A 23625-nucleotide genomic window follows, 5' to 3' on the forward strand; every position below is an offset into this window, starting at 1 on the left:
TGAGCTTACAGACCAACCATCATGAACACTAATCCACAACATAGGGCTGCATCAAACAGGCCTATCCCCCCTTTTAGAAAGAAAGAAAGAAAAGGCAGAAGAAATTCAAGAAGTAAAATCGCCAGGGTCCGTCTGCACTCCATCAAGGCTCGAAATCCGGATTTGCAATTCTTGCTGTACCAGGTCCAGCTCCCCATTCCAATTCCCTTTTAAATAAGCAGAAAGATTATGGCTTTGAATAAATGTATCATTCACAAATCTCAGAGGTGTAATACCTGGATGTGGGGTTGCTGACACGCAGCTTATTTGAACCACATCCATGAGCTGCTCCACATGGGCTTGGAGCCAATCAACTCTCTGATTGACTAACAAAATGTCTGATGCCAGGTATGCATCCACTTTCTGTAAAATAGTCAAAGCCTCAGAAGTCCTTTCTGAGTTTTGATTAACAACGGTAGCTGCTGTAACTTGATTAACCATAGCTAGGTCTAGTGATCCATTCCAACATTGTGCTAAAAAGCATGTAACATTCTTACAATCCAAGATATCAGAATTATTCTGAAAGTTGGATAACAAAGAAAAATGGAGGGTCTACACACACTGACACCGGTTGTGCAGATATATTCCTAAACACCTTATTAATTTTAATATTATTCAATTGGCTAGAGATATTAGATCTTGTAGCCGAAACATTCTGCACTTCATGAAATATACCATTCAACAAGACAAAGGCAGATACACCCTATTTTAACATTCTAAACAGTGGCTACAACACATAATTTAATTGTGTTGAAGCAGGATAAACTCAAGAAAACACATATGATTTAATTTAGGACTTGCATCCCTTTGAAACTATCAAACAGAGGTTTAAATCCTCCTATGGTAAGCTTAAGATGAGGTTTTAGCCAAATAATATCTCTTAACAACTTTTAAAAATCACTAAGAGCAAATCAAGATTAAAAGTAAACCATTTTCTTTTTGTATGTACACTCACAAGCCAGAAGATGGCGTTAGATCCCCACCACAAATGGTTGTGAGCCACCATGTGGTTGGTGGGAGTTCAGCCTTTATATTTTAAATTATGTCTAGCCTTTAACGGCTGAGCCATTTCTCTAGCCCCATCTGATTAGGATATAACTGAGGTCTCAAATATTGAAAGGCACTGTCTTTGAATCTTTTTTTGGAGTAACAAGTACTCTAAAAATTTTAAAGCTCGTTATATTGAAGCAATAGCTTGTAGAAAAAACTTCTTTAGAGAAATCCACTAATAAAGTATCACACAATGAATAATACACACCAAAAGATTTAACCTCTTAATTTTTTGTATTAAAGCAGCAACAATATTTATATATATAAAATGCAAAACAATTAACCATTTTCTGAAGCAATTATTTCTAACAAATATCGCTTCATGGGCTCTTAAAAATTATGAATAAATTTACTACCTGTAAACCTTTCACCTTTACCAGAAATGTAAAGGGATGGTAAAAAAAAAAAAAACATCTTTTATATCTATAAAATTCTATAAGCATTTATTAAAATGGCAGCTGGAGTAGGCAACTTATGTTGTATAAATCTTAAATTTGAACTTTATTTTGGATTAATTTAATAACCAATCTTTTTTGTCCAATGAGAATATTGGATAAAAGCCAACCTTAATCTCTAATAATTGCTTCACACCTTAAAGGAATCCAAAGCATCTCATTTTTAACAACTCTGAATACAAAGGAATTAAAACAACCTGAACCATACTCTATCAGCAGGCACAGCTATACTCATGGAGGGAAGCAGGCATAATTTTAATCTCTGTAGCATACTCATAACTCTTAGCCCACAGACTGTTGTAAAGTCTTTGGTTCTTAGGTTTACCCCTCCTCTCACAAGAAACAATGAGGACAAAAGAGAATTCCCTTAAGCACATTTCTAGGGCCTGGTCTAAAGACCCAGAACAAAAGAAATGCTTAACACCTGAGCTTCTACAGCAGTCTGCATTGTCTTAATTCAAATGTAAATGCACTTAACCTCTCTCCTGCCTGCTCTCTGAGGCTTGGCTACTCCTGAATTGTGCTTTTTGGCTTTAGCTTTGAAACTTAAATTTAAACTGTAAACCTTAAAAGACACGTGTTGTATCTTTTCTCTACAAACATAGGCAAATCAAAAAAACAATCTTTAACGATGTAAGCAATCTATTTTCTCTCAAATCAACACCAAGTGGATTACCTTTATGTTATAAAGTTTTGTTGCCACAAAACCAAGTGTAAAATTTAATGGAAAGCTTGTAGCATTTATGACCCAGGCTGTCGGCAGATGTGCCTGAGGCCAGGGCAGCCAAGTAACTCTCAATAGCTGAAAACAATAGGCAGTACTTCAGCATTTGAATATACTGGCAAGATCTAACTATGTCCCACAGTGTTATACTTATTGCCAAATGGAACTTCAGTATCAGGAGACTCAGAGCTGTAATCTTGCAACCTAGCTTCATTCTTCACAATCTGCACCAGCCGCGTAGGGACCCAAATTGAATTGTTTTCACCTGTGGAATAAGCACAAACAGCTTCCCTTCCCAGGCCACAGCAGGCCCTTAGCCAATCTTGTAGCCTCTTGTTCCTACGAGGGACAATGGCTGTATGACATTTAGCTGTGGCATTTTCAAAGATCATCTGTTCTATCACTGGCATTGCTTGCTCTAAGCTCGAGGGGCACTCCCCGTGTGCCCGCCGGCAGTATGCCGTTTCACAGAGCAAACTGTCTCTCTCCTCTGCCTGTCTTTCGCACCACGCTCCCTTGCTCTGGCTCTGCCTTGTTGCAAGCCGCTGCAGGTAGCAGAGTGTAGACGCCTCCACAACCGGTCTGACCCGGGCCCCGTTGCAGCGTCTCTGTTCCCACAGCCCAAGCCGAGAAGCACGGCAGGGGACCCTCGAGCCCGAGCGAGCTGCTGGCGCCGGGACTGAGTGACTTAAGATCTTTCTTAGTCTTATCTCAGAACGGCTATCCTTTGCACAAACGGCTACTTCCTCCTCTATGCTCTCCTCCTCAGAGCTGCCCAGTTCTATGGAGTCAGGCTCTTTAATGGGGTACAGGGGGGTCCATTTGACCTCCACTCTCTCCTTAAGCTTAATGGACTCTGCAGTAGCCCTTGTTCCTCTTGAGTACTCATTTTCTTCAGGCTCTCTGGCCTGACCTCCAGGCTCCTTGGCCTGATGCTGGCTAACACACCCTGGTTCTGGTATGCTAGAGTGGCCCTCTTTCTCACAACGCACATAAGTTAAAAACAAATGCAATTCAAGCAAGAGGCCAGCTAGTGGAGCGGCAGCGGTGAGTTTAAAGCCGCTTGCCACAAACGCCACCCCAGGCATATCTTCCAAAGGTGTACCTCAAATCCTTCAGTCTTTTAACCCTCCCCAAAACTTGGGGGCCTCTGCGTTGCCTTGAAACTCCAGGGTTTCGGCTCCAGTTGTTCTGCGTGCCACTCGAGTCCCTTTTCGCCCACGAATAAGGACACGTGAGGCAATAATCAGGTATCACTACAAACGAGGCTTTACTCTGTATCAGCAAACGTGGAAAGACGCGGAAGGGCTGAAGACAGGAAGAGGCACCGCTTAAGTACACCCTAGAGTGACGTATTCACTTCTGATTGGCTGTTCGCTCACCACCCAATATTACGTCTCGGGATTGGCCAGTGACTTTGGCAGGCTTTCTGCCTTTGCAGCTGCGCAGTTAATTGTTTATTAGTGGAAAGACACAAGGCCACCGCCATCTTGGAATGGTGAACATATAACCACTGACCACGGCTTCCTACAGGACAGGAAAGAGAAATGAGAAGGTAATGAAAAAAAAGAAGTTGTGGGAGAAGTAACCCCTGCTGAGTGCTGGAGTGAGGCTCCAGTGAGGTTCTAGACCACAGGACAGATATATAGAGCCAGCAAAAATGAGGATTCTTACCAGCACTTGTCTCTCAAACAGATGACCCTAGTAGCTTGAACACTATTTATACAAACTCCAAAGCATTCAAGCATGAGCAGTTCCAATTAATTTTGTCTTTCATCATGTTTCAAGAATCATCAACATTTATCTATTTTAGTTTCTTTTCCTCCTCCCCACTCCATTGTCATCATTAATTGACCTTTACTGTATCTAAGCATTAATTAACCTTTATTTCATATCTAAGCATGGATTTTGTATTGAAAGCCAAGTGATTATATCTAGCCAAGCACTTCTTATCTGTACTGTGCCCAGGCCAGCAGCAGACATGTCATTTCAGAAATGAAAGATTCAAGCTCTGTGGTTAGACTTTAACAGTATGTTGCTTTTATATTTTTGAAATCAGCAGAGAGAATGATACCCTATCTAGAATAATATTTTTCACGTATAGGTCTAATTTCTATGGCCTATATGTGATTTTTGGGTGAACAGTATTTTTGGTCCTCTTCTTCTTACATCCTTAAAATGACAATGATTAATATCTAAATCTTAACTGCTGGGACCAAGTTTCTATTCTTCCTGGCAGTATCTATTTGTACTTTTACCTCCAAAGGGACTGGAAGGTTTAGATTCCTTTGTTAATTTTCTGACATTGGAGGGAAGTCTGACCTTTTATGTCCTTTATTTCTTTCTTATGAGGTCTGTAGGTTTTAATGTCATCGTTTAAGAAATTATCTACTAAGATCTTGGAATATAGTTATCTCTTTTTTAGAATAGTTAAGGAAGCAGGAGTCATTAACCTTAGTGAGTTCCCACTGCTTACTTGGAATGACTGCAGAGTCCACCTAGGGTAACTGAAGAAACCAGTTTCTGTGGTAGACTGCAAAGAGGTTTAATTTCCTTGTAGAATCTTTAGAAACATTATCAGACACATCTATAGTGTTTTGTTCCCAGGAAGCTCAGCTGCCATCACAAATGATAAAGCAAACTAAGAATTGCCATAATAATAAGCAAAGCAAGAGCAAGAAGGGCCTGAAGTTCATGTCCTTCTCTAGAATCAGAGAAGGGGTCTGCAGCATCTCCTGCACAGGTCCTGGCCAGGGCAATCTCCCAATGAGCCTTGCCAAAGAAGCTCCAATTGTAAAACACTCATGAGCTGTTCCCATAGGTTACAGCATAGCTTCTGGCAGCTGAGGATGTTTGAAAAGCCATAGACAAACCCACTACTTCATAAACTTCATATATTGTTTAAATTTAGTTACCATACATTGAGAGTAATGTTTCTCCAGAAGCTAAAAGTTGCTAAATTAAAAAATTCTTGGTCTGGGGACTCCAAGAAATCTTCCAAATAATATAGAATGTTGCCATTTGTTCTTGGTTGCTTACCAAAATTAGGTGGTAAGATTCTATAGAGGAAAATACCAAATACTTTAATCATAGAGAAATCAAGATGAAACCGACCTAGAAGCTTCCTTCAGTTTGGCCAGCTTAAGGAGGACCAGAAAGTGTTATGTAAGTGCTGTGAATCAAGACAACATCTTGCTCAGCTCTGAGTGCTGAGAGCTGATAGCCTCGTGAAGGCTAATGAAGTAATCAACCACTTTTTGACTAAATTTGAGCCTGTTTTACAGGAGGAAGTTTATCCATGGTATGATAAATCTGTCCAAAAAGCCATATTCGAGGAACTGATAGGCCCTAGGAGTAATCAGACTGGACATAGTATAGTATTGCTTTCTAAAAACACATATCTCTATTAATAATTAGCATACTTCTCAGGTTTTATAAAAGAAGCATTTTTGTTCAGTTGATATAGAGACTCCCAATCAAATACAGAGAACAATTTTGTGTGGAGTTCTCTGCTATAACCGGGGCATAAATATCAGACCTCTTTCCCAGGCTCAGAAAACATGAAAAGATATATATATATATATATATATATATATATATATATATATATATATATATATATATTTTTTTTTTATTATATTATTCCCTATCCCCCAACTCATCCCAGATCCTGTTCCCCCCACCCCATTTCTATCCATCCATCCTCATGGTTTTTCTTCTCTCTTGAAAAATAAGCCCCAAACAAAAATCAAAAGAAAAAACCAAAACAGTTAGAAAACATGGAGCTCTATTTGTGTTAGCTAACTGCTTCTGAGCATGGGGCCTGTCCTGGAATCATGATTAATATACTCAGAATCTCTTCAGTGAGGAAAACAGAATTTCCCTCTCCCAGCAGAAAATGGAAAGATATTTTGCCTTACACAAGATGAAGACATTCAATATTCCAGGATGAATATGGGAGGGCCACAAAAGTACCAACCCCTAAAGAGGAGTTTTTGACAGTTGATGGCTTCTAGGGAGGGAGTTTTCTTTAGGTGTGTGGTCTTTCATATATTGATATTAACGGTGGGTGGTGTCACATTCATGAGTGTATGTGGAGCAGTAATTGGACTGCGTAAGCTATTAAAAGAATACATTATTTTAGGAAGGGGAAACTTTGGGAAGGGGGACTCAGAATGAGTTTGAGGGATAGAATCCAGGTGATACAGATACTATATTTAAAGATGAGTTGCTAATATCAATATTCTTAATCCTAGTAGTTCTTTTAAAAGATGCTCCCAGTTCAGAGGGATTTTCTTTTTAGTCATTTTTCCTTCTTTGAATCACTCTTCATAGGTTGAAGCTTTATATTCTTATCAGTGTTGACAGTTTCACACTTTTAAGCATTTTTGGTTTATTAGATACTCCTTTTGAAACATAAGTACCACATGCAGAGACAGACTCCACATGCCTGCCTCCTGATAGGCCTCGGAGCAGTGTCACTAAAGATAGATTTGAGATTACGTCTTATATCTTCTTGTAATTACAAAAACAAAACACTCTCTCTCTCTCTCTCTCTCTCTCTCTCTCTCTCTCTCTCTCTCTGTGTGTGTGTGTGTGTGTGTGTGTGTGTGTGTGTACTTGCAGACTGGTCCAACAAGACAGGGCAACTTACAATATTCAGTGATTAAATAATTTGACAATCAGAGAATTCCTTAAGGTTTGGTGCCCTACAACTGTCCTCTAGCATCACAGATCAGACACTGGGAGCCATCTTGAATTGATAACTTGACTTAGCAAGCTATTTGGTGAGAGCTTTCAGGATATTTGAGCTGAGTCAGTTGCTAGAGTACACAACCCTCTAGTGGTAGGAGTTCATTTTTTAAGACAGGAATATTGGAATATCACCAGAAGTGGGTAACTAGGCAACTCTGTTTTCCTAATGTTTTACTGATCCTTGTTATTTCTGGCTCAGTGGCCGACCCATTCTCTACTGTACTACAAATCCTGACACAGTCTCACATGTGTTAGATCTCTACCGTTTTTCCATCTTAAACCAAATTTTTGTTAGAAACTCAGAATCTCAAGATGTTTCCCCTTTTTATTTTTAAGTAGTTGTAGCTATTTTCCTCCTTGAGAACATGTCCTCATTTCTAATTTATTTGGTTCTATTCTATCACATCACATCTGTATTCTATTATTGAATATAGACGGGGGAATCTTAGAGTAGGAGACTATTATCTAGAATTCTCATTGAAGAAAGACAAGGCATAATCCACAAGAGGTGATTGTGTTTAAAAGGAGTGCTCATTGTGGTTAAAGGAAGGTTACCAGATCTAAAAGAGCACCCTGGCAGCTTGTCTGCTGGGCTGTTAGTCAAGGGAGTTTACTCCTCTGTGTTTACTCACAGGACAAGAGTAACTCTGCAGAGTTGTGGTGGCTCACAAGTGAAACAATGTGGGGTATACAAAGCACTCACACACATTTCCTTGGGTGAACACCCCCTTTTCTCTTTCTCAGGTTACATCTTGGGCATGGCATCAGCTACCTTCTTCATCCTAATCAAACTCTACTCATCACACATGCGCATGCTCAACTTTGTGTTGTTGTCATCTGCAATGTCTGATATTACGAGCATGAAGAACTAACTGGTGAAGCTTAGTCTAGTCTGGGTCTTTGCCCAGTTCCCTGTCCTCAATATATTCACCCATGCCTTTGAACAGGATGCTTTGAGAAAAACAATGTATGTTCAAATGCATTTATTCAACAAACCCACTTGCTAAACATTATGGTGGATTTAACAGAATTCAAATTCTTGAATTTTCACAAGCCCCAAGTTTTTCAATGAGGACAGGATTTAGGCGTTTCCTGTAGAAGAGATTTAAGGAAAATAAATTAAGAGTTGGCTTGAAGTTTAGTGGCACAAATAAATGACTATGTGAGAATAGCAATGAAACTTAAAAATAATTCTGCCTTTTATTAAAGACATGCTTATGATTTATTCTGGTTTTTCTTTTTCTAATCTATTTATAAATTCAATGTATTCATTGAATATCCGTTGCTTTTTTATTATGTCAGAAGGGATACAACAAAGTAGAAAAACTGTGGGTCATTGTTCTTTATAGGCCTAATAGAGTGTTACTGCGAACCCTTGAAATGAATCTCAAGTCCACCTCTGCTTCTTTTACTGTTGATGGTTTGTACTTAGTGACCAGGTCTGTTGTCCAGGCTACGGCAGGGATTTCTAGCAGTGAAACATTTCAGCTTAGAAGATGGGAGCTTGATTCTGCCAGGCAATATTGATTCCCATAACAGCAACCAGTACCGAGGTCTCTTCTTTACATAATTTTTTTTTCTGCAGTTCCATTGTTACCTTGGCTAAGCCAGTTTCTCTCACAAAACCCAAATATCCTTTCAATTCTAAAATTGTTTCTTAGTTGTAAGACTGCTTCTATAATTCTCTCTTTAGTCATTGTTATCTTGATCATACCGGCCTGCAACAAATTTTCTATTTTTTTTATTGTTGAAGAAGATGTGATACACATCTATTTTTACAGATACCTTTTTGCATCCATTATTTCTTCATTTTAACACTAATGTTAACCTATGGTAGTGCCCAGTTCAATGTCATGTACATAAGCCTGTTATCCACAGCTCTGCTGTTAACTTTGCTACACTCTGTGAATTAGCCACACTTAGTTGTTTTGTTTTAAAAATTTAACAATATTTAAACGTTAGTATCTCAGTGTACTATCTGTGTTTAAGAGCCAATGACTATTAGTCATGTATTAGCCCATACTGACAGACAACATTTCTAGCACCAACAAATGTTCTGTCAGTAGTTGCATTTCTATAGAAAAGAGTTATTGACAGTTTCTCTAACAAAGCACAGAAGGCATATAGTGTCTTGATTTAACAAACCTGGCACCTCCTGATAATTACAAAACCCATCATATGAAAGCCCTGTTTGGTGTTTTCAGAGCATCACAAACCCCAATAGTTAGGGTCATATCCTGGCTCTGGTAATAATTACAACATAGGCCATTTTTGTACAACTTAAAAAAATTGTATTATAATTAAAATATAGCTTGTGCTATCATGCCTGGCAACTTTTACACACTGGACACACCCTCGTTATAAGGCCGAAAGTGTACTGTTTGGAGTCTAAAATGTCTACAATCCTGGATAAACTGACAGACTTTTCTGAAATCATTTAGAGCTATCCTTGAAGATAGTTTGCACCATAGAAGAGAGATTTATGCAGAGGAACAAAGACAATTTATAGTCACTTGAGCCTGGGCTGAAGTTGTTAGCATAGAGTCAATTCTAGAAAATCTAAGAGTTTTCTGGCACTTTTGGGGTCTCTATTGTTTGTGTGAAATTCAGAGCCTTGTTTAAATGGCATTTTTTTTTTCATTAAGCTTTTCTTGGCCTTTTCAGTTGAAGGATATTACCATCTGTGTTTTGGTCATGTAACACTTTACACTCTGTTGACAATCATCACAACTTACAGGAAGAGATTACATGTGCTCATGAGTGTTTTGTTTGTCTGTTTGTTTGTTTGTACTTTTGTAACAGCCACATGGGAAACAAGGAAGGCTTAGCATAATGACAGGCATATAGCAACAAGTCAGTCATATTGTAAGAGAAAAATTATCGTGACATATCTGTTTGTCCCAGTGTTCTGAGTCTGGTTCTTGTTCCCCAACATTAAATATTTCAGAGAATTAAAGTTTATTGAGAATAACTCTCATAAACCATGAATACAAATGTTATAATACACGTTTGTTCACTAAATATTATATAAGTCATACTTGCTAATTTGGGGGTGCATTAGAAAATGTAATTTTTGCTATTATCAAGAACTGATCTGTTTTTGTTTTTTTCAGATTAAAGGCATTTTGTAAATATAAGATTTTTGAAATCTAAAATATCAATGTATTGCTTGAAAAAGTGGGGCTTTTATCATTCAAGCAATTTTATATCATATTATCATACCAAGTTTATGAAAAGAAAGTTTCATTTATTGACTAGCCTTTTAGATGATTACATATGTGGAATTCTAGTGATAAATAACTTAAAATTATCTTTATTCTCACCTGTTTTCAAAGCACAAAAGGCATTCATTGACATAAGTAAATTTATCAGTCACACACACAGGGTTATAATTCTTGGGACATCCAGGAATTGTAGCATCGCAATTAGCCTAAACACAGAATTAAGGAGTCATTTTCTATCATTTTCAATGTTTACTTTTGTAATAAAATATTAAGACTTTTTAAAGTTTTCTGCAGTTAAGATAATGACACTGGGTGTTGTAAAGTAAAACAACAACTACAATAGAAATAAATCTGCCCTGAAATCAGGAAACCTGAGTTAAAGCCAAATTATGATCCTTTTCTAGTTATATGACATCATGAATCTACAGGTTCCTTTCTTGATTTCAGTCCATTCATCTGCAAGTTAGGAAAAATTATCATTTACCCAATTAAGGCACGATGCTGCAGTGATGTGAAATGAGAGGAGGGAAATAACACCAGCTGCTGACACGATAGTCATCCTAGATATCATCTGTGCTTGGAGTTCTTGGTTTGTATTTTCCAGTAAAATCTGATACTCATTAAAAACTTCACATAGGTTTCTGTCCTATATTTTATGGATTGTTCTATTGGAAAAGTCTCATCATTCAATAAAAGCTGTCAGTTATCCATTAATGATCTATCCTTGAAAGACCTTGTAAAGTTATCATTACAATATTCTTCAAGGGAAGATTCATGAAGTGACAAATTGACTTAAAGTCACACATCTAGTGATCCTTAGATCCTGGTTCTCAGTTCCTGGGCATTACCACAACACCTCTTCATTACAGGACATCATCCCTGATTTTTTTAACTTTTATTCTTCATAGATCAGTAGTTGGAGAACTAGATTTGGGATCTAATGGTGCCATATTTGTTCGGTAATGCTTACCAAAAGTGTAATGATTCATTCACTATAAGCTGAAGGTTCAGCACTGGTTTTCTCTTAGGTATTCCTATGTAATGAGATATGGGGCATTTCCTCCCCTAGTCTATTTTAGGAATTAGGAGATCAAGTCGGAAGTAAGAGCTACTTGGAATTAACAAAAGAGCTTCCACTTAAACTACTTGTCTCACCAGCCAACCCTAGTGTATGTATAAAAAATCTTTTTTTATAGCAGTAGGTAGACAGTTACAGGGGCATCAGTGGGCTGGTTTTTCAGCACAGCACCATGCAGATTAGGAAAGCACTATAAATCCTGCATTAACAGCCAAGGTTCCCTACCAGTGGATCCCCCAATCCTGACTTGAATTACCAAAAATGTAACTGCTAGAGTACACATTCTCCAACCCTCTTGATATCCAGGTCTTACTGTGTCGTCCAGCCTGACCTCAAACCTTGTTCATAAACCAGGCTCCCAAGTGCTTTGGATTGCAAATGTGAAAAAAATATGCATGCTCAGATTGTAGCTCTACTTTTACAGGATCAAGCAATTTCAGTCTGCATAGGAAATTAGAGAATTAAGAAATTATAAAGTAGCTGGGTGGCAGTGGTGTGTGCCTTTAATCCCAGCATTTGGGAGGCTGAGCAGGCAGATCTCTGGGAGTTTGAGAGCAGCCTTTCTACTCAGTGAGTTTCTGGAGAAGAAGGACTACACAGAGAAATCATCTGTCAACCCCTCCCAATGAGGTTATAAATTATAATAAATTATAAAATTCTCTTTACCTTTCTTAAAATCACCTTAGCTGTAGTGTTACCTAGAAAACATAAATCAAATGTCAACCTGGATCTCAAATAAAGAAGCCAGATCTATTGTTAGTTGTCAAAGAATATATTTTTCATATCATGCCTCTGCTTACACTGTCCACTTCTCTAATCTTTTATTTACATTTGACTTTCAAGTATGCCAGATGAGTTTTTTTCCATCTCTGCCTGCTAAGATTTTAAAAAGAACTAAGTAAAATGTTCATCATTACTGAGTATTTCGATTTTGCATTTCAGGAAATTTGATCTACTTTCTTGAGAACAGAAATTATCTACTCAGAATTTGAAATGTGTATGTACTAGTAACAATTCAGATACTTTTGGCATGTCCATCAATTGTCTTTCTATGCCCAACAGAATTTTCATCTCAAAGTCAGTGAATTGTAAATATCTGTATCTCAGGGTATTGGTGGCAGTATGGGAAATAGCCATCAGGTCTTTTGTTGTAATTAAGTTTCTTCTGTAAACAATGTTAAAAATAGAATTTTTCTGACAACTCACCACCAGTTCTCAAAGTAATTTTTCCCACAGGTGCATTACACCAAATAACCATATTTTAAACTTGTATTTCATGTATTTACATAGTTCAGAAAAGACTCAATTCCTTCTTCAGAAAACATGTCTTGCAGACATCAAAGCCTATGATACATATACACATATGTAACAACAATGAAAAAAACTGAACTAGAAAGAGAGCAAGGAAGTACATGGGAGGATTTGGCAGAGAATTGTAAGGAAAAGTGATATAATTATATTATAATGTGAAAAAAGATAGTTTTTTAAAAAGTAGATAGATGCTAACCGTGAATGCAAATGAGTTTGCAAGGCAAAGGAACCTAGTCTGAGAGCCCCTAAAGTAGAAATGTTTCCAAAACTTAATTTTCAGTCAGTGATCTCTGAGGGAAAAAAATATCTCTGGGACTCATCAAAGAAGATGCAGCTTTTGGGGTCCCCTTGGATCCAGAATGTAAATGAGGCTAAAAAATTAATGAGCAGGGGCTCACTACAGGTATTTACTTGTATTAATTATAGGGCATGGGGTGGGACAAAGGGGTTCTTGCTTCCATAAATATTTATCTGAAATGTTTAGCAGTGGTCTTCCACTTCTTAATGAAGCACAGCTTTGGCTTTTGTCACAATCTCTGCAATAAGTGACAGAAGTGAAAATATTAATTAATGCCAGTTATAAAAACCCAACTGACCTCAGAATCAGAAGCATATCCTGTCATTCTCACAAGTTTAGGGATTCTTTCCTATGCTCAAATAGAATGTTTTTTACAGATCAAATATAAAATATTTAATGACTTTTATCCAAACTAAGTGGTGGTCATTATTATTATTATGCAAGTTTATAAGAATTTAAATTTTGTAAGTTGGCATTGGATTTACATAGTCTAGCAGCCCTTTCTACAGTTAAAGGGGTATTTTAGATCAAATCCTTTTCTTGCCACCATATTCCTAATGAAGTAGCAACCTTGTCTTTAGAGCAAGCCATGACTATCTCTTGGGACATGTTACTGGAGCTTTCCTCCATTGTATTAGCAACAACCTCCCCTCTCCTCCATAATTTGCACTAGAAACATTTCTGTTATTCAACTCATTGTCATCAGTTAGCTAGACTATCTTAGTTTACAAGAGGTATAAATTAACAGGTTGAATGTTTTTACTAATAGTTGAAAAATATGCGAACACACCTACCTGCTAAATTGAGCAGGGCCAAGGCACTGAGAAGAAAGATAATTGCCACCTTCATGATTGCAGATCTGGATGCAAAACTCAGAAGAACTATGTAGGGTGCTTCTCTTCAGAACCTGAGGAGTGGTCATATAGGTAGATGGTAATACAGGCTCCACCCACTGTGCCCTATAATAGGTATCTTTGGTTATTGATTGACTTGTGTGGCCTCCAGGCTGGGAAGAATGTTACCTACGTAGATAAAGGGCAGAAAAGATTGGGCCCCCCCTCTGCCAGGAAAAGGAAATTAGCTGGATTCTTGATATCCTCTCAGGTTTTGGGAAAGCTTTCTCCCTTCCTGAGCTGTGGTTTTCTTATCTTTCTGTGAAGTCAAAGGTCTTGTTTGTCTCCTCTGTATTTCTGAATGGATGAGCAGACATATGATCTCAAACATGCTTTCTATTCTTCCCTTTCTTCCATTCTTCCATTCCTGTTTTTGTTTTTACCCATTTCTCTCTTTATCTGCTGTGCATTACTTAAGTCCTGATAGGCTGGTGCTAGGCTGGGGTAAAAGATAAGGAGAGTTCACTTCTGTCTCTTGTGTTCTGGGGTTGTGTGTATTACCTATATTGGCTGAATGCCTCTAGAAAATTGGTTCACTTTCCTATTGCCTAAATTTAGGCATTGGACAATTAACATAATGGTAATAAATAATCCAATGCATTGTTTCTTAATTAACCAATATGTACTGAGTATCTACCAAACCATGTATCTATTTTCTTGCATGCTTCTTCCTGTCTTGTCAGTAGAAAAATCCTGTCACTTTCTTTCAGACTATCTTTTCTAGGGTGTTTGTATATCAAAGAGTCTTGACAAATGAAGCAATGTCTCCCTTCATCACAAAGGGTAAGTTGTTTTGTTTTGTTTTTCTGTCTAGAACAATTAAAACACATATTTCCCAGCAATATTCAGTTGGGGTTACTGCCCTCTTAAAACAATTAGGGACATAAAAAAAAAAAAAGCTTATTTTTTTTTTCTAACAGCACAAAACAATTTCTGTTTAGAAGTCATATGGTTCTTTCTACATCATCTTTGGGAAATTGCTGTTTGATACCAATATTGACACATTAGCCATTGTTACAAATTAAATCATTTTCCTGAACTTGGTGCCTGGCTTCTGTTGCTATCCCCAAATGGTGGCTGACTAAATTTCTAGCTAAACAGTAGGGTAAAGTCTCAGACCTTTTCTAAGTCGTCAAACTGTTAAACATTAGTCATGTCTTGTGATATATCAGTAGATACAAATAACATGGAAATCTGTGCTTCATCAATCTTGCATGCAGTTTAGTTGAGGAGACAAACAATAGATGATACATAAAGACTATAAAAATATTCAGATGACAAATATATGGAGAGAAGTAGAGAAACAATATAATGAAAGGTGGGAATACTCATGACAAAGTGGTAAGAAAAGGCTTTGATGAGTAGAGAACATCTAAACAGAAGTAACTGTGGAATCGAACAATGAGAGTATCTATGAATGTTCACTCCACTCAGAGAGAATGTCCAGAGCCAGGATCTAAGGGAAGAAGGAGCTGATGTGTTTGATGTGTTTGACATATGTCAAGCATGACAGTCCACCTGGAGGAAAGCAAGAAAGAAAAGTGGGTAATGATGTGAAGGAAACAGGAAGGGCCTGAGTCATGAGGTGACATGAGGGATGTGAGGGGATTGATCTTTATGAATGAAACAACTTTAGGGATATGAAGTTTGGTATCTTCCTCAGGACATTTTGTGGAAATTGAAAATGTGGCTATTATTTTAATCAATTATCAACCTTAAATATATTTTTCTTTATTTTTCTCAATCTCTTTTTTATTTCAAAGTGATTGCTCAAACCAAAATCATAGTATTCACCTTGATGCTAGCTTTACTAGTCATTACCATCTGCACTATTTCTCACCACCCCTAAACCCCTTGGCTCTATTTCCAAAACAGAGTTTCACTTCCAGTCATGTTCACTGTTGCTTCTTAGACAACACTATGTCTTCCATTTTGGCTTGCCTCCGATTCCTTCAGGTGTTTCACCACTGTATTTTGTCTTCAGAGCTCTGTCCATGCTCTGTCCATGGAATGGTCTCTGTAGAATATGACTCTGACCACACCTCCTCAAGTTGGTCATTCTTCCTGCTCCTCTTGCTTTATCTTTGGCCAGCATCCCTCTTAATCTCAAGGCCATGTTGGTCATTTCTTTATTCTGCATGGATAAGAAGTAACACATAAAGCCTTCAACCTTTGAGACACTGTAATAAAATTTTTCTCATTTACATTCAACTCTATAGTTATATATTTTATGGTATCCTTTATGTTACTTAAAATAATTTTAATTTTGTGAACCTAAGAGATGGCTCAGAATTTATGAATACTTGCTGCTCTTTCAAAAGACCCAGGTTTAACTTCTAGAAACTATTTGGCTCCTCATCACCATTTGTATCTCTGTCCTAGTGAATCTAAATTTTTCTTTGGCCTCTGCATGTATTAGGCAGATGCTTTGTGTACAAACATGCATTCATAGGCAAAATTTTCATATACACAACAATTTAAAAAATAATTTTAAATCTATACTGATAAGATCTTTTCACTTTTTGGAAAGAAATATGGTTGTTTTACTTAGTAGTTAGCAAAGTACCTGTAAAATGTTGGATATTAAATAATATTTGCTGAAAATACATTCAGTAAAATGTAAATATCCTGATTTTCCCAGAGATCAAAGGTTATATCTTATTCTTTTATGTCTTTTTATTCTTTTCCATATAGTATTCTATTCTTGGTTCATTTAGTATTTTATTTATTCAAGTCTTGATATATTAAAAATACTCTTTTTCTTCTGTATATAAACTCTCATGTTCATGTTTTGGGATATGACTAGTTTTCTCCTACCATGAAGTATTGGTTGAATCAGCAACATTATTGCTTTTCACCTAATCTCATCAGCTATGTAGTGATAACTTTGCTGGCAAGAAAGTTTCAGCAGCTACTATTAAGGAAAGTTCATACTTGATCAGGCAACTTCTTTTGTTCCAATAATGTAAGGGATGGTCTCAGTGAGAGAGAGAGCATTGTCTGGAAGCTTGACTTGGGCATACTTTAAGCAACACTAGCAGCCATAACAGCACTCTTATTTAGGTTTTCTGATTCTAGAGTCTGGACATTGATTTGAACACTCTTTGACTCTGTTTCTAAGGTGGGAGGATCATGTTATAATAGCTAAGCAAAATCATGAAGACAGGAAAGTAAATTCCATGATGGTCACAACTTCACATGTTTGATTCTATTTGGCGTCTAACTCAATAGTCCTCACCTGCATCTTGGAAAACATTTCACTGCAGTATGAATTCCAATAATTTTGTGATTCTGAATAGTAAATGTGGAAGTTAGTTCTACTAAGAAATTGGCTATGGCACTGGGATATAAATAGATTTTTAAGTGTCATGTTGCAGACAGTGAAGAAAGCCCCTGGAGAAAAGAGGCCTGATTTCAAGACTACAACTACTATTTTAACTATGAGGTGACACAATTTCCTCAGAGACAAATGCTGGTGAGGATGTAGAGAAAGAGGAACACTCCTCCATTGCTGGTGGGATTGTAAGCTGGTAAGACCACTATGGAAATCAGTCTGGCATTTCTTCAGAAACTTGGACATAGTATTACCTGAGGACCCAGTTATACCACTCCTAGGCATATACCCAGAAGATGCTCCAACACATAACAAAAACACATGCTCCACTATGTTCATAGTAGCCATATTTATAATAGCCAGAAGCTGGAAACAACTCAGATGTCCTTCAACAGAAGAATAGATACAGAAAATGTGGTACATATACACAATGGAGTACTACTCAGCTACTAAAAACAATGACTTCATGAAATTCCTAGGCAAATGGATGAAACTGTAAAATATCATCCTGAGTGAGGTGACCCAATTACAAAAGAACACACATTGTATGTACTCACTGATAAGCAGATTTTAGTTCAAAAGATTGGAACACCCATGATACAAATCACAGAGCATATGAAGCTGAAGAAGAAGGAAGACCTAAGTGTGGATATTTTGGTTCTTCTTAGAAGAGGGAACAAGATACTCAAAAGAGAAAATATGGAGACAAAGTGTGGAACAGAGACTGAAGGAAAGGCCCTCCAGAGACTGCCACACCTGGGGATCTATACCATATACAGTCACCAAACCCAGACATTATTGTGGATGCCAAGAAGTGCATACTGATAGAAGTCTGATAAAGCTGTCTCCTGAGAGGCATGCCAGAGCCTGACAAATATAGAAGCAGATGCTCACAGCCAAACACTGGACTGAGCACGGTGTCCCCCAATGGAGGAGTTAGAGAAAGGACTGAAGGAGCTGAAGGATTTGCAACCCCATAGGAAGAATAACAATATCAACCAACCAGAACCCCTAGAGCTCCCAGGTACTAAACCACCAACCAAAGAGTACACATGGAGGGTTGCATGGCTCTAGCACATATGTAGCAGAGGATGGCCTTGTTGGGCATCAATGGGAAGGGAGACCCTCGGTCCTGTTAAATTTTGATGCCCCATTGTAAGGGAATGCCAGGGTAGGGAGGCAGGAGTGGTTGGGTGGGTGGGTGGTAGAACATCCTCATAGAAGCAGGGCAAGGGGATCAAATAGAGGATTTCTGGGGTATAGGGAAAATGGGATAACATTTGAAATGTAAGTAAAGAAAATAATCCAATAAAAATAAAAAAATAGAAAATATGTATTTGTTTGGTAAAAGAACAAACTTAGAAGGTGTTAGGAGCCATGCTGCGTTTGCTGAAGTAGCTATACACTCGCCATTATAAGATGGCGCTGGCTTCCTGTTCCTGGTTCTTCTTGGCCTTGGTGTCTGCAGCTGTGCGCACGCGTAGGCGCGAATTTTCCCGCTGAAAGTACTATCAGTGGATATGTAAATGAGACCCCAGTCTGTAAGCCAATGAGGACAGATCATGTCTCTTTGATAGTATATAAGTCAGAACATTCTGGGGCTTGGGGTCCTTCCTTTGTTCTCCATCTTGCATCCTTCTAACTAAAAGAGCTGTAACAATAAAAGACGCTGTCAGAAGAATCTTGAGTGTGATGTGCTCCTTATCGGTGAGGTAGCATGTCACATTTGGGGCCGAAACCCGGGAGTGGAAGCCGAACGCCCCCGAGGATCGTCTACCTTGAAGGACCCTGCTTAGCTCGCAGAAACAAGATTCAGAACTGACGGTGCAGTAAGTCTAGACACTTTTCTGTAAGATATGGTGGATCCTATGCTCGGCCTTGCTTTCGCTATCCCTGTCTGGGCGGTGGTTGTTCTCGTGTTTTGCTTTTGCCTTAATTGTCATATTAAGGGACGGGAGTGTACGTGTCCTCCTTTTCAAAGTGAACTGTAAATCACAGGCAGATAATTGTGCAGGTTCGCCCAGTTCTGTAGATAAAGAATTATGGGCAATCAACAGTTTAAGCCAGTTCTAGTGGCAGTGCAGGCGCTGCTGCAGGAAAGCAGCTTGACTATTCCAGATGGGGTTCTTTTGAAGTTTTTTAAAGAGGTAGATAGAGTTGCTCCATGGTATGGTCCTACAGGATCCCTTACCACTCGATCATGGGAAAAGTTAGGAGCTGATTTAGCCCGGGAAAAGGAAGAGGGAAGATTGAGAGCAGGCACGTTACCTATTTTTAGGATGATTCAGGCATGCATAGCGGATGAGAAATGCCGAGAAAAGATTAGAGAAGGACAAAGGGTCCTTACTCAGTGTCAGGATAGCCTATCAGAAGCAGAAAAGGAAGGGAATGCTAGCAGAAAAAAAGGCAATGATAAACAGCCTTTAAGCCCTCCATGTCAGAAGAAGAAGGAGGGAGAGAAAAGAAAAAAGAAAAAAGAGAATGGAGCTGAGAAAATAGCTCCGTCAGAGAAATATAAAAAAATATATCCAGCCTTGTCTGGGTTTAAAAAATTAACACTGAATGACTCCGCCTCAGAGGAGACGTCCTCTGAGGATGGATAAAACAAGGACGATACTTCGTCCCAGGATGGGTTGGATTCGGACGAACAAACAGAATTAGATGAGGAGGCAGCTCGTTATGAGAAAGAAAGATATCGTCTGGATCCTCCTTATGCACCTGGCAGTTTGCCATCGGCACCACAGCTGCTTGTGCGGAAGACAAAACAAGAACAGGCTAGGAGACATGTTATTCCAATAGCCACCTCCTTGATTCCAGAAAAGGAGAGAAGAAGGATTAGAGCAGCCTTTCTGGTTTTTGAAGATTAGAATCAGCAGAGATACCATCGTAGTTTAGACTTGAAACAATTAAAGTCATTGGCAGAATCGGTGCAAACATATGGCATAAATGCCTCTTTTACCCAAGCCTTAATAGAGAGACTTGCAGAAAGTGCTATGACGCCTGGGGATTGGTGTAGTACTATCGAGGCAATTGTCCCTACAGGCAAATATTTAGAATGGAAATCTCTTTATCATGATTTGTGCGCTACACAGGCCAGAGATAACATGGCACAAAATCACCCCCAATGGAGCTTTGATATGCTCACTGGCCAGGGGCAATGGGCAATTAATCAGATCCTATATCCAGCACAAGTTTATGAACAGATTAATCAGGCTGCCATCAAAGCATGGAAAAGTTTACCTAATAGAGGGCAGGTCTCTGGAAACTTAACAAAGATCATCCAAGGAACTAATGAGCCATTTTCAGACTTTGTTGCCAGGATGATGGAGGCTGCAGGAAGGATCTTTGGAGATTCAGAATCTGCCATGCCATTAATTGAACAACTTGTTTATGAACAATGTACCAAAGATTGTAGAAATGCCATCATGCCTTGGAAGAATAAAGGGATTAATGCCTGGATGAAGGCGTGCAGAGAGATAGGAGGTCCGCTGTCCAATGCAGGTCTAGCGGCCACAGTACTGGCTGCACAGAGGAACAATAATATTAAATGTTATAAGTGTGGTAAAATGGGACACGTTCAGAAACAGTGCCGGAAAGCAGCAGGAAACACTGGAGGTAAACAGCCTGGAATGTGTCCTAGATGTAGAAAAGGCCGACACTGGGCATCTGAATGTAGATCAGTAAAAGACAATAAGGGACAGCCATTGACTCCATTGCCAAAAAACGGGCAGCAAGGCCCACGTCCCCAGGGCCCTCAAATGTATGGGGCACTCGAGAGCAGACAGGACAAATCTCAGAGGAAGGAATGGTCCGGAGGGCCACAGCAGGCTCCGCAGGACTGGACCTTTGTTCCACCACCCAAGCGGTATTAACGCCCACTATGGGCTGTCAGCCAATATCCTCAGATTTTTCTGGCCCTCTTCCCAAGGACACGGTGGGACTTGTGCTAGGACGATCTTCAACAACCTTGAGAGGATTGATAGTCTATCCAGGTGTCATAGATCAAGACTTTGAGGGAGTAGTTAAAATTATGTGCTCCTCCCCAAGAGGGATAAGTGCCATTTCCCCAGGAGATCGTATTGCTCAATTATTAATTTTACCCAGCTTACATTCTATGTTTCCTAGCAAAGATAAAGTCCGAGGAAAAAAGGGCTTTGGATCTTCCGGTGGGAACCATACTTTTATTTCACTTGAATTAAATACAAGGCCAACACTAGAGTTAAAAATTGAAGGAAAACTATTCAAAGGCCTTTTAGATATAATCATTATCCTAAACATCCTTTATTACAATTTACAATGAATAATGCTTTTATATTTCCTAGATTAACAAGCTTGGAACCCTTACCAGAGGCCATAGATGTTTATACAGATGGCTCAAAAACAGGTGTTGGGTGCTATGTTGTTCAGAACAAGGCTATTCATATTAAATTCTCCTATACCTCGCCACAACTGGTAGAATGTGCAGTTGTTGCGGTGGTCCTTAAAACTTATCCAACCTCTATTAATATCATATCTGATTCCTATTATGTTGTTAATGCAGTACGTCAGCTAGAAGTTGCTGACTACATTAGTCCTAAAAGCACTGTCTTTTCCCTCTTTAATGAGATACAAATGTTAATTAGAGCCAGGCGACACCCATTTTTTATTCAACACATATGGGCTCATTCCTTACTTCCTGGACCGATGTCGTTAGGTAACGCCCGTGCTGATGAGGGCACAAAACAAATGTTTTGGACCAGTATTGTAGAACAACAAGCTGAGAAATTTCATGCCTTATATCATGTTAATGCAAATACTCTAAGACTTAAGTTTAACATTTCTCATGTGGTAGCACGAGATATTGTTCTGAAATGCACTTCATGTGCTGAATTTAGACACCCTCCTCATATAGGGGTGAATCCCAGAGGTCTTAAACCTTTACATGTGTGGCAAATGGATGTCACTCACTATACAGCCTTTGGAAAGCTGAAATACCTACATGTTTCAGTAGATACCTGTTCAGGGATTATTCATGCAACCCCTCTAGCAGGAGAAAAAGTATCACATGTTATTACTCATTGTCTTGAGGCTTGGGCCACATGGGGTAAACCCATGCAACTAAAAATAGATAACGGCCCAGCCTATACTTCAAAAACTTTTCAACAAATTTGCATGCGCCTTGATATTCATCATGTTACAGGATTACCTTATAATCCACAAGCTCAAGGCATAGTTGAACGTGCTAATGGTACATTGAAAACTTATTTACAAAAACAAAATGGGGGAATAGGCCATACCATGGGGCCTAAATCATCCATCTCATTGGCTTTATTTACTTTAAATTTCTTAAATTTGGATGCGGATGGACGGTCCGCCGCTGATAGACATGCCTCTCCGCCATTGTCTCCAAAAGTGTACGCTCGGTGGAAGGACGTGTTAACCAATCAATGGAAAGGCCCGGATCCAATATTAATAAGATCCAGGGGAGCTATTTGTGTTTTCCCACAGGAGCAAGAAAATCTGATCTGGGTACCAACAAGATTGACAAGAATAGTGAAGGATGGAGAAAAAGAAAATCCTGATCCAGAGGCTGTGGACATCAATGTTTCTGATATTAATTTTTTGGACTCCCATAAGGAGCAGCCTACCTCTGTGGGCAATAGTGAGAACATGGCCCGTTCCAATGCCTGTACATGCTAATTCGACTAAACTTCCTTTATTCTTATCCACAAGTTGTGCCATGGAAGCACCATGCATCAAAACGCCTAAGTTTGAAACAGAACCATATAATGCCACCTCAATAAAATTAAATACTGCATTATGTTTTACTTTCCAAAATGAAACTATTAGCTCTGGAAAAGGGCCATGTATTAAAATTACAAAAATGAAATTGGGATATTGGGAAGATCCACTTGTTGCTAATAAAATTCCCACAGGGATATTAATGAATGCCCTGTCACAAATAAGTACTGGAGCAACTAGTGGAAGTGGAACTGGTGGTAATAATACATCTTCTAATATCACTACCATTATGCTCACTAGCAATATAACTATACCATTACCTGATAATTCTCCTCTTAATGTGACCGCTAAAAGACAGATACCATGGTGCTATCCATTATTGGATTTTCCTCCGACATTTACAGCATGTCAACCACCAGAATTACGGAAATTTAAACTATCGGAGGGTTTCTATTTTAATCAAAAGTTAAAAAGATTCAAAACAAATAACACTCACTCTGGCCCTGGGAGTGAGTGGCCATTTTTCGAATGGATAATTATGAATGATGCCGAGGCATCTACTAGTATTACAGCCTTTGCTAATCTACAGGGAAGCTTCCTAATAATGTCAGTGGTACACAATTGGAGACCACGCAAAGTAATAAAACAAAGATCAGTTTATCTAATTTGAAGATTAATCAACAATATTCTAATTATATGCTTGAGCCATCGCTAGTGTGTGTTCAAGCACCATATTTTTTCCT

At 38.6% G+C, this 23625-nt stretch overlaps 1 protein-coding gene across 3 annotated transcripts; it reads right to left on the bottom strand.

Moving 5' to 3' along the window:
* Window positions 1-1530: 1530 nt before the first annotated feature.
* Window positions 1531-13876, bottom strand: LOC117701928 (serine protease inhibitor Kazal-type 1-like). Of its 3 annotated transcripts, none has more exons than XM_076706332.1 (4): window positions 13729-13876; window positions 11992-12023; window positions 10347-10453; window positions 1531-3795 (listed from the first exon to the last, which is right to left on the bottom strand). In XM_076706332.1, exons 1-4 carry the CDS (start codon window positions 13781-13783, stop codon window positions 3729-3731), a joined length of 261 nt encoding a protein of 86 aa, XP_076562447.1. In that variant the 5' UTR covers window positions 13784-13876; the 3' UTR covers window positions 1531-3728. The 3 variants fall into 3 exon arrangements, with proteins under 3 accessions (XP_076562447.1, XP_076562446.1, XP_034349227.1); XM_034493336.2 differs by lacking the exon at window positions 1531-3795 and adding an exon at window positions 8009-8115 and having other exon boundaries at window positions 13729-13874; XM_076706331.1 differs by lacking the exons at window positions 11992-12023; window positions 13729-13876 and having other exon boundaries at window positions 10347-10432.
* Between the last annotated feature and the right edge of the window lie 9749 nt (window positions 13877-23625).

The sequence above is a fragment of the Arvicanthis niloticus genome, unplaced genomic scaffold, assembly GCF_011762505.2.
Source record: "Arvicanthis niloticus isolate mArvNil1 unplaced genomic scaffold, mArvNil1.pat.X pat_scaffold_333_arrow_ctg1, whole genome shotgun sequence".
Taxonomy (NCBI): Eukaryota; Metazoa; Chordata; class Mammalia; order Rodentia; family Muridae; genus Arvicanthis; species Arvicanthis niloticus.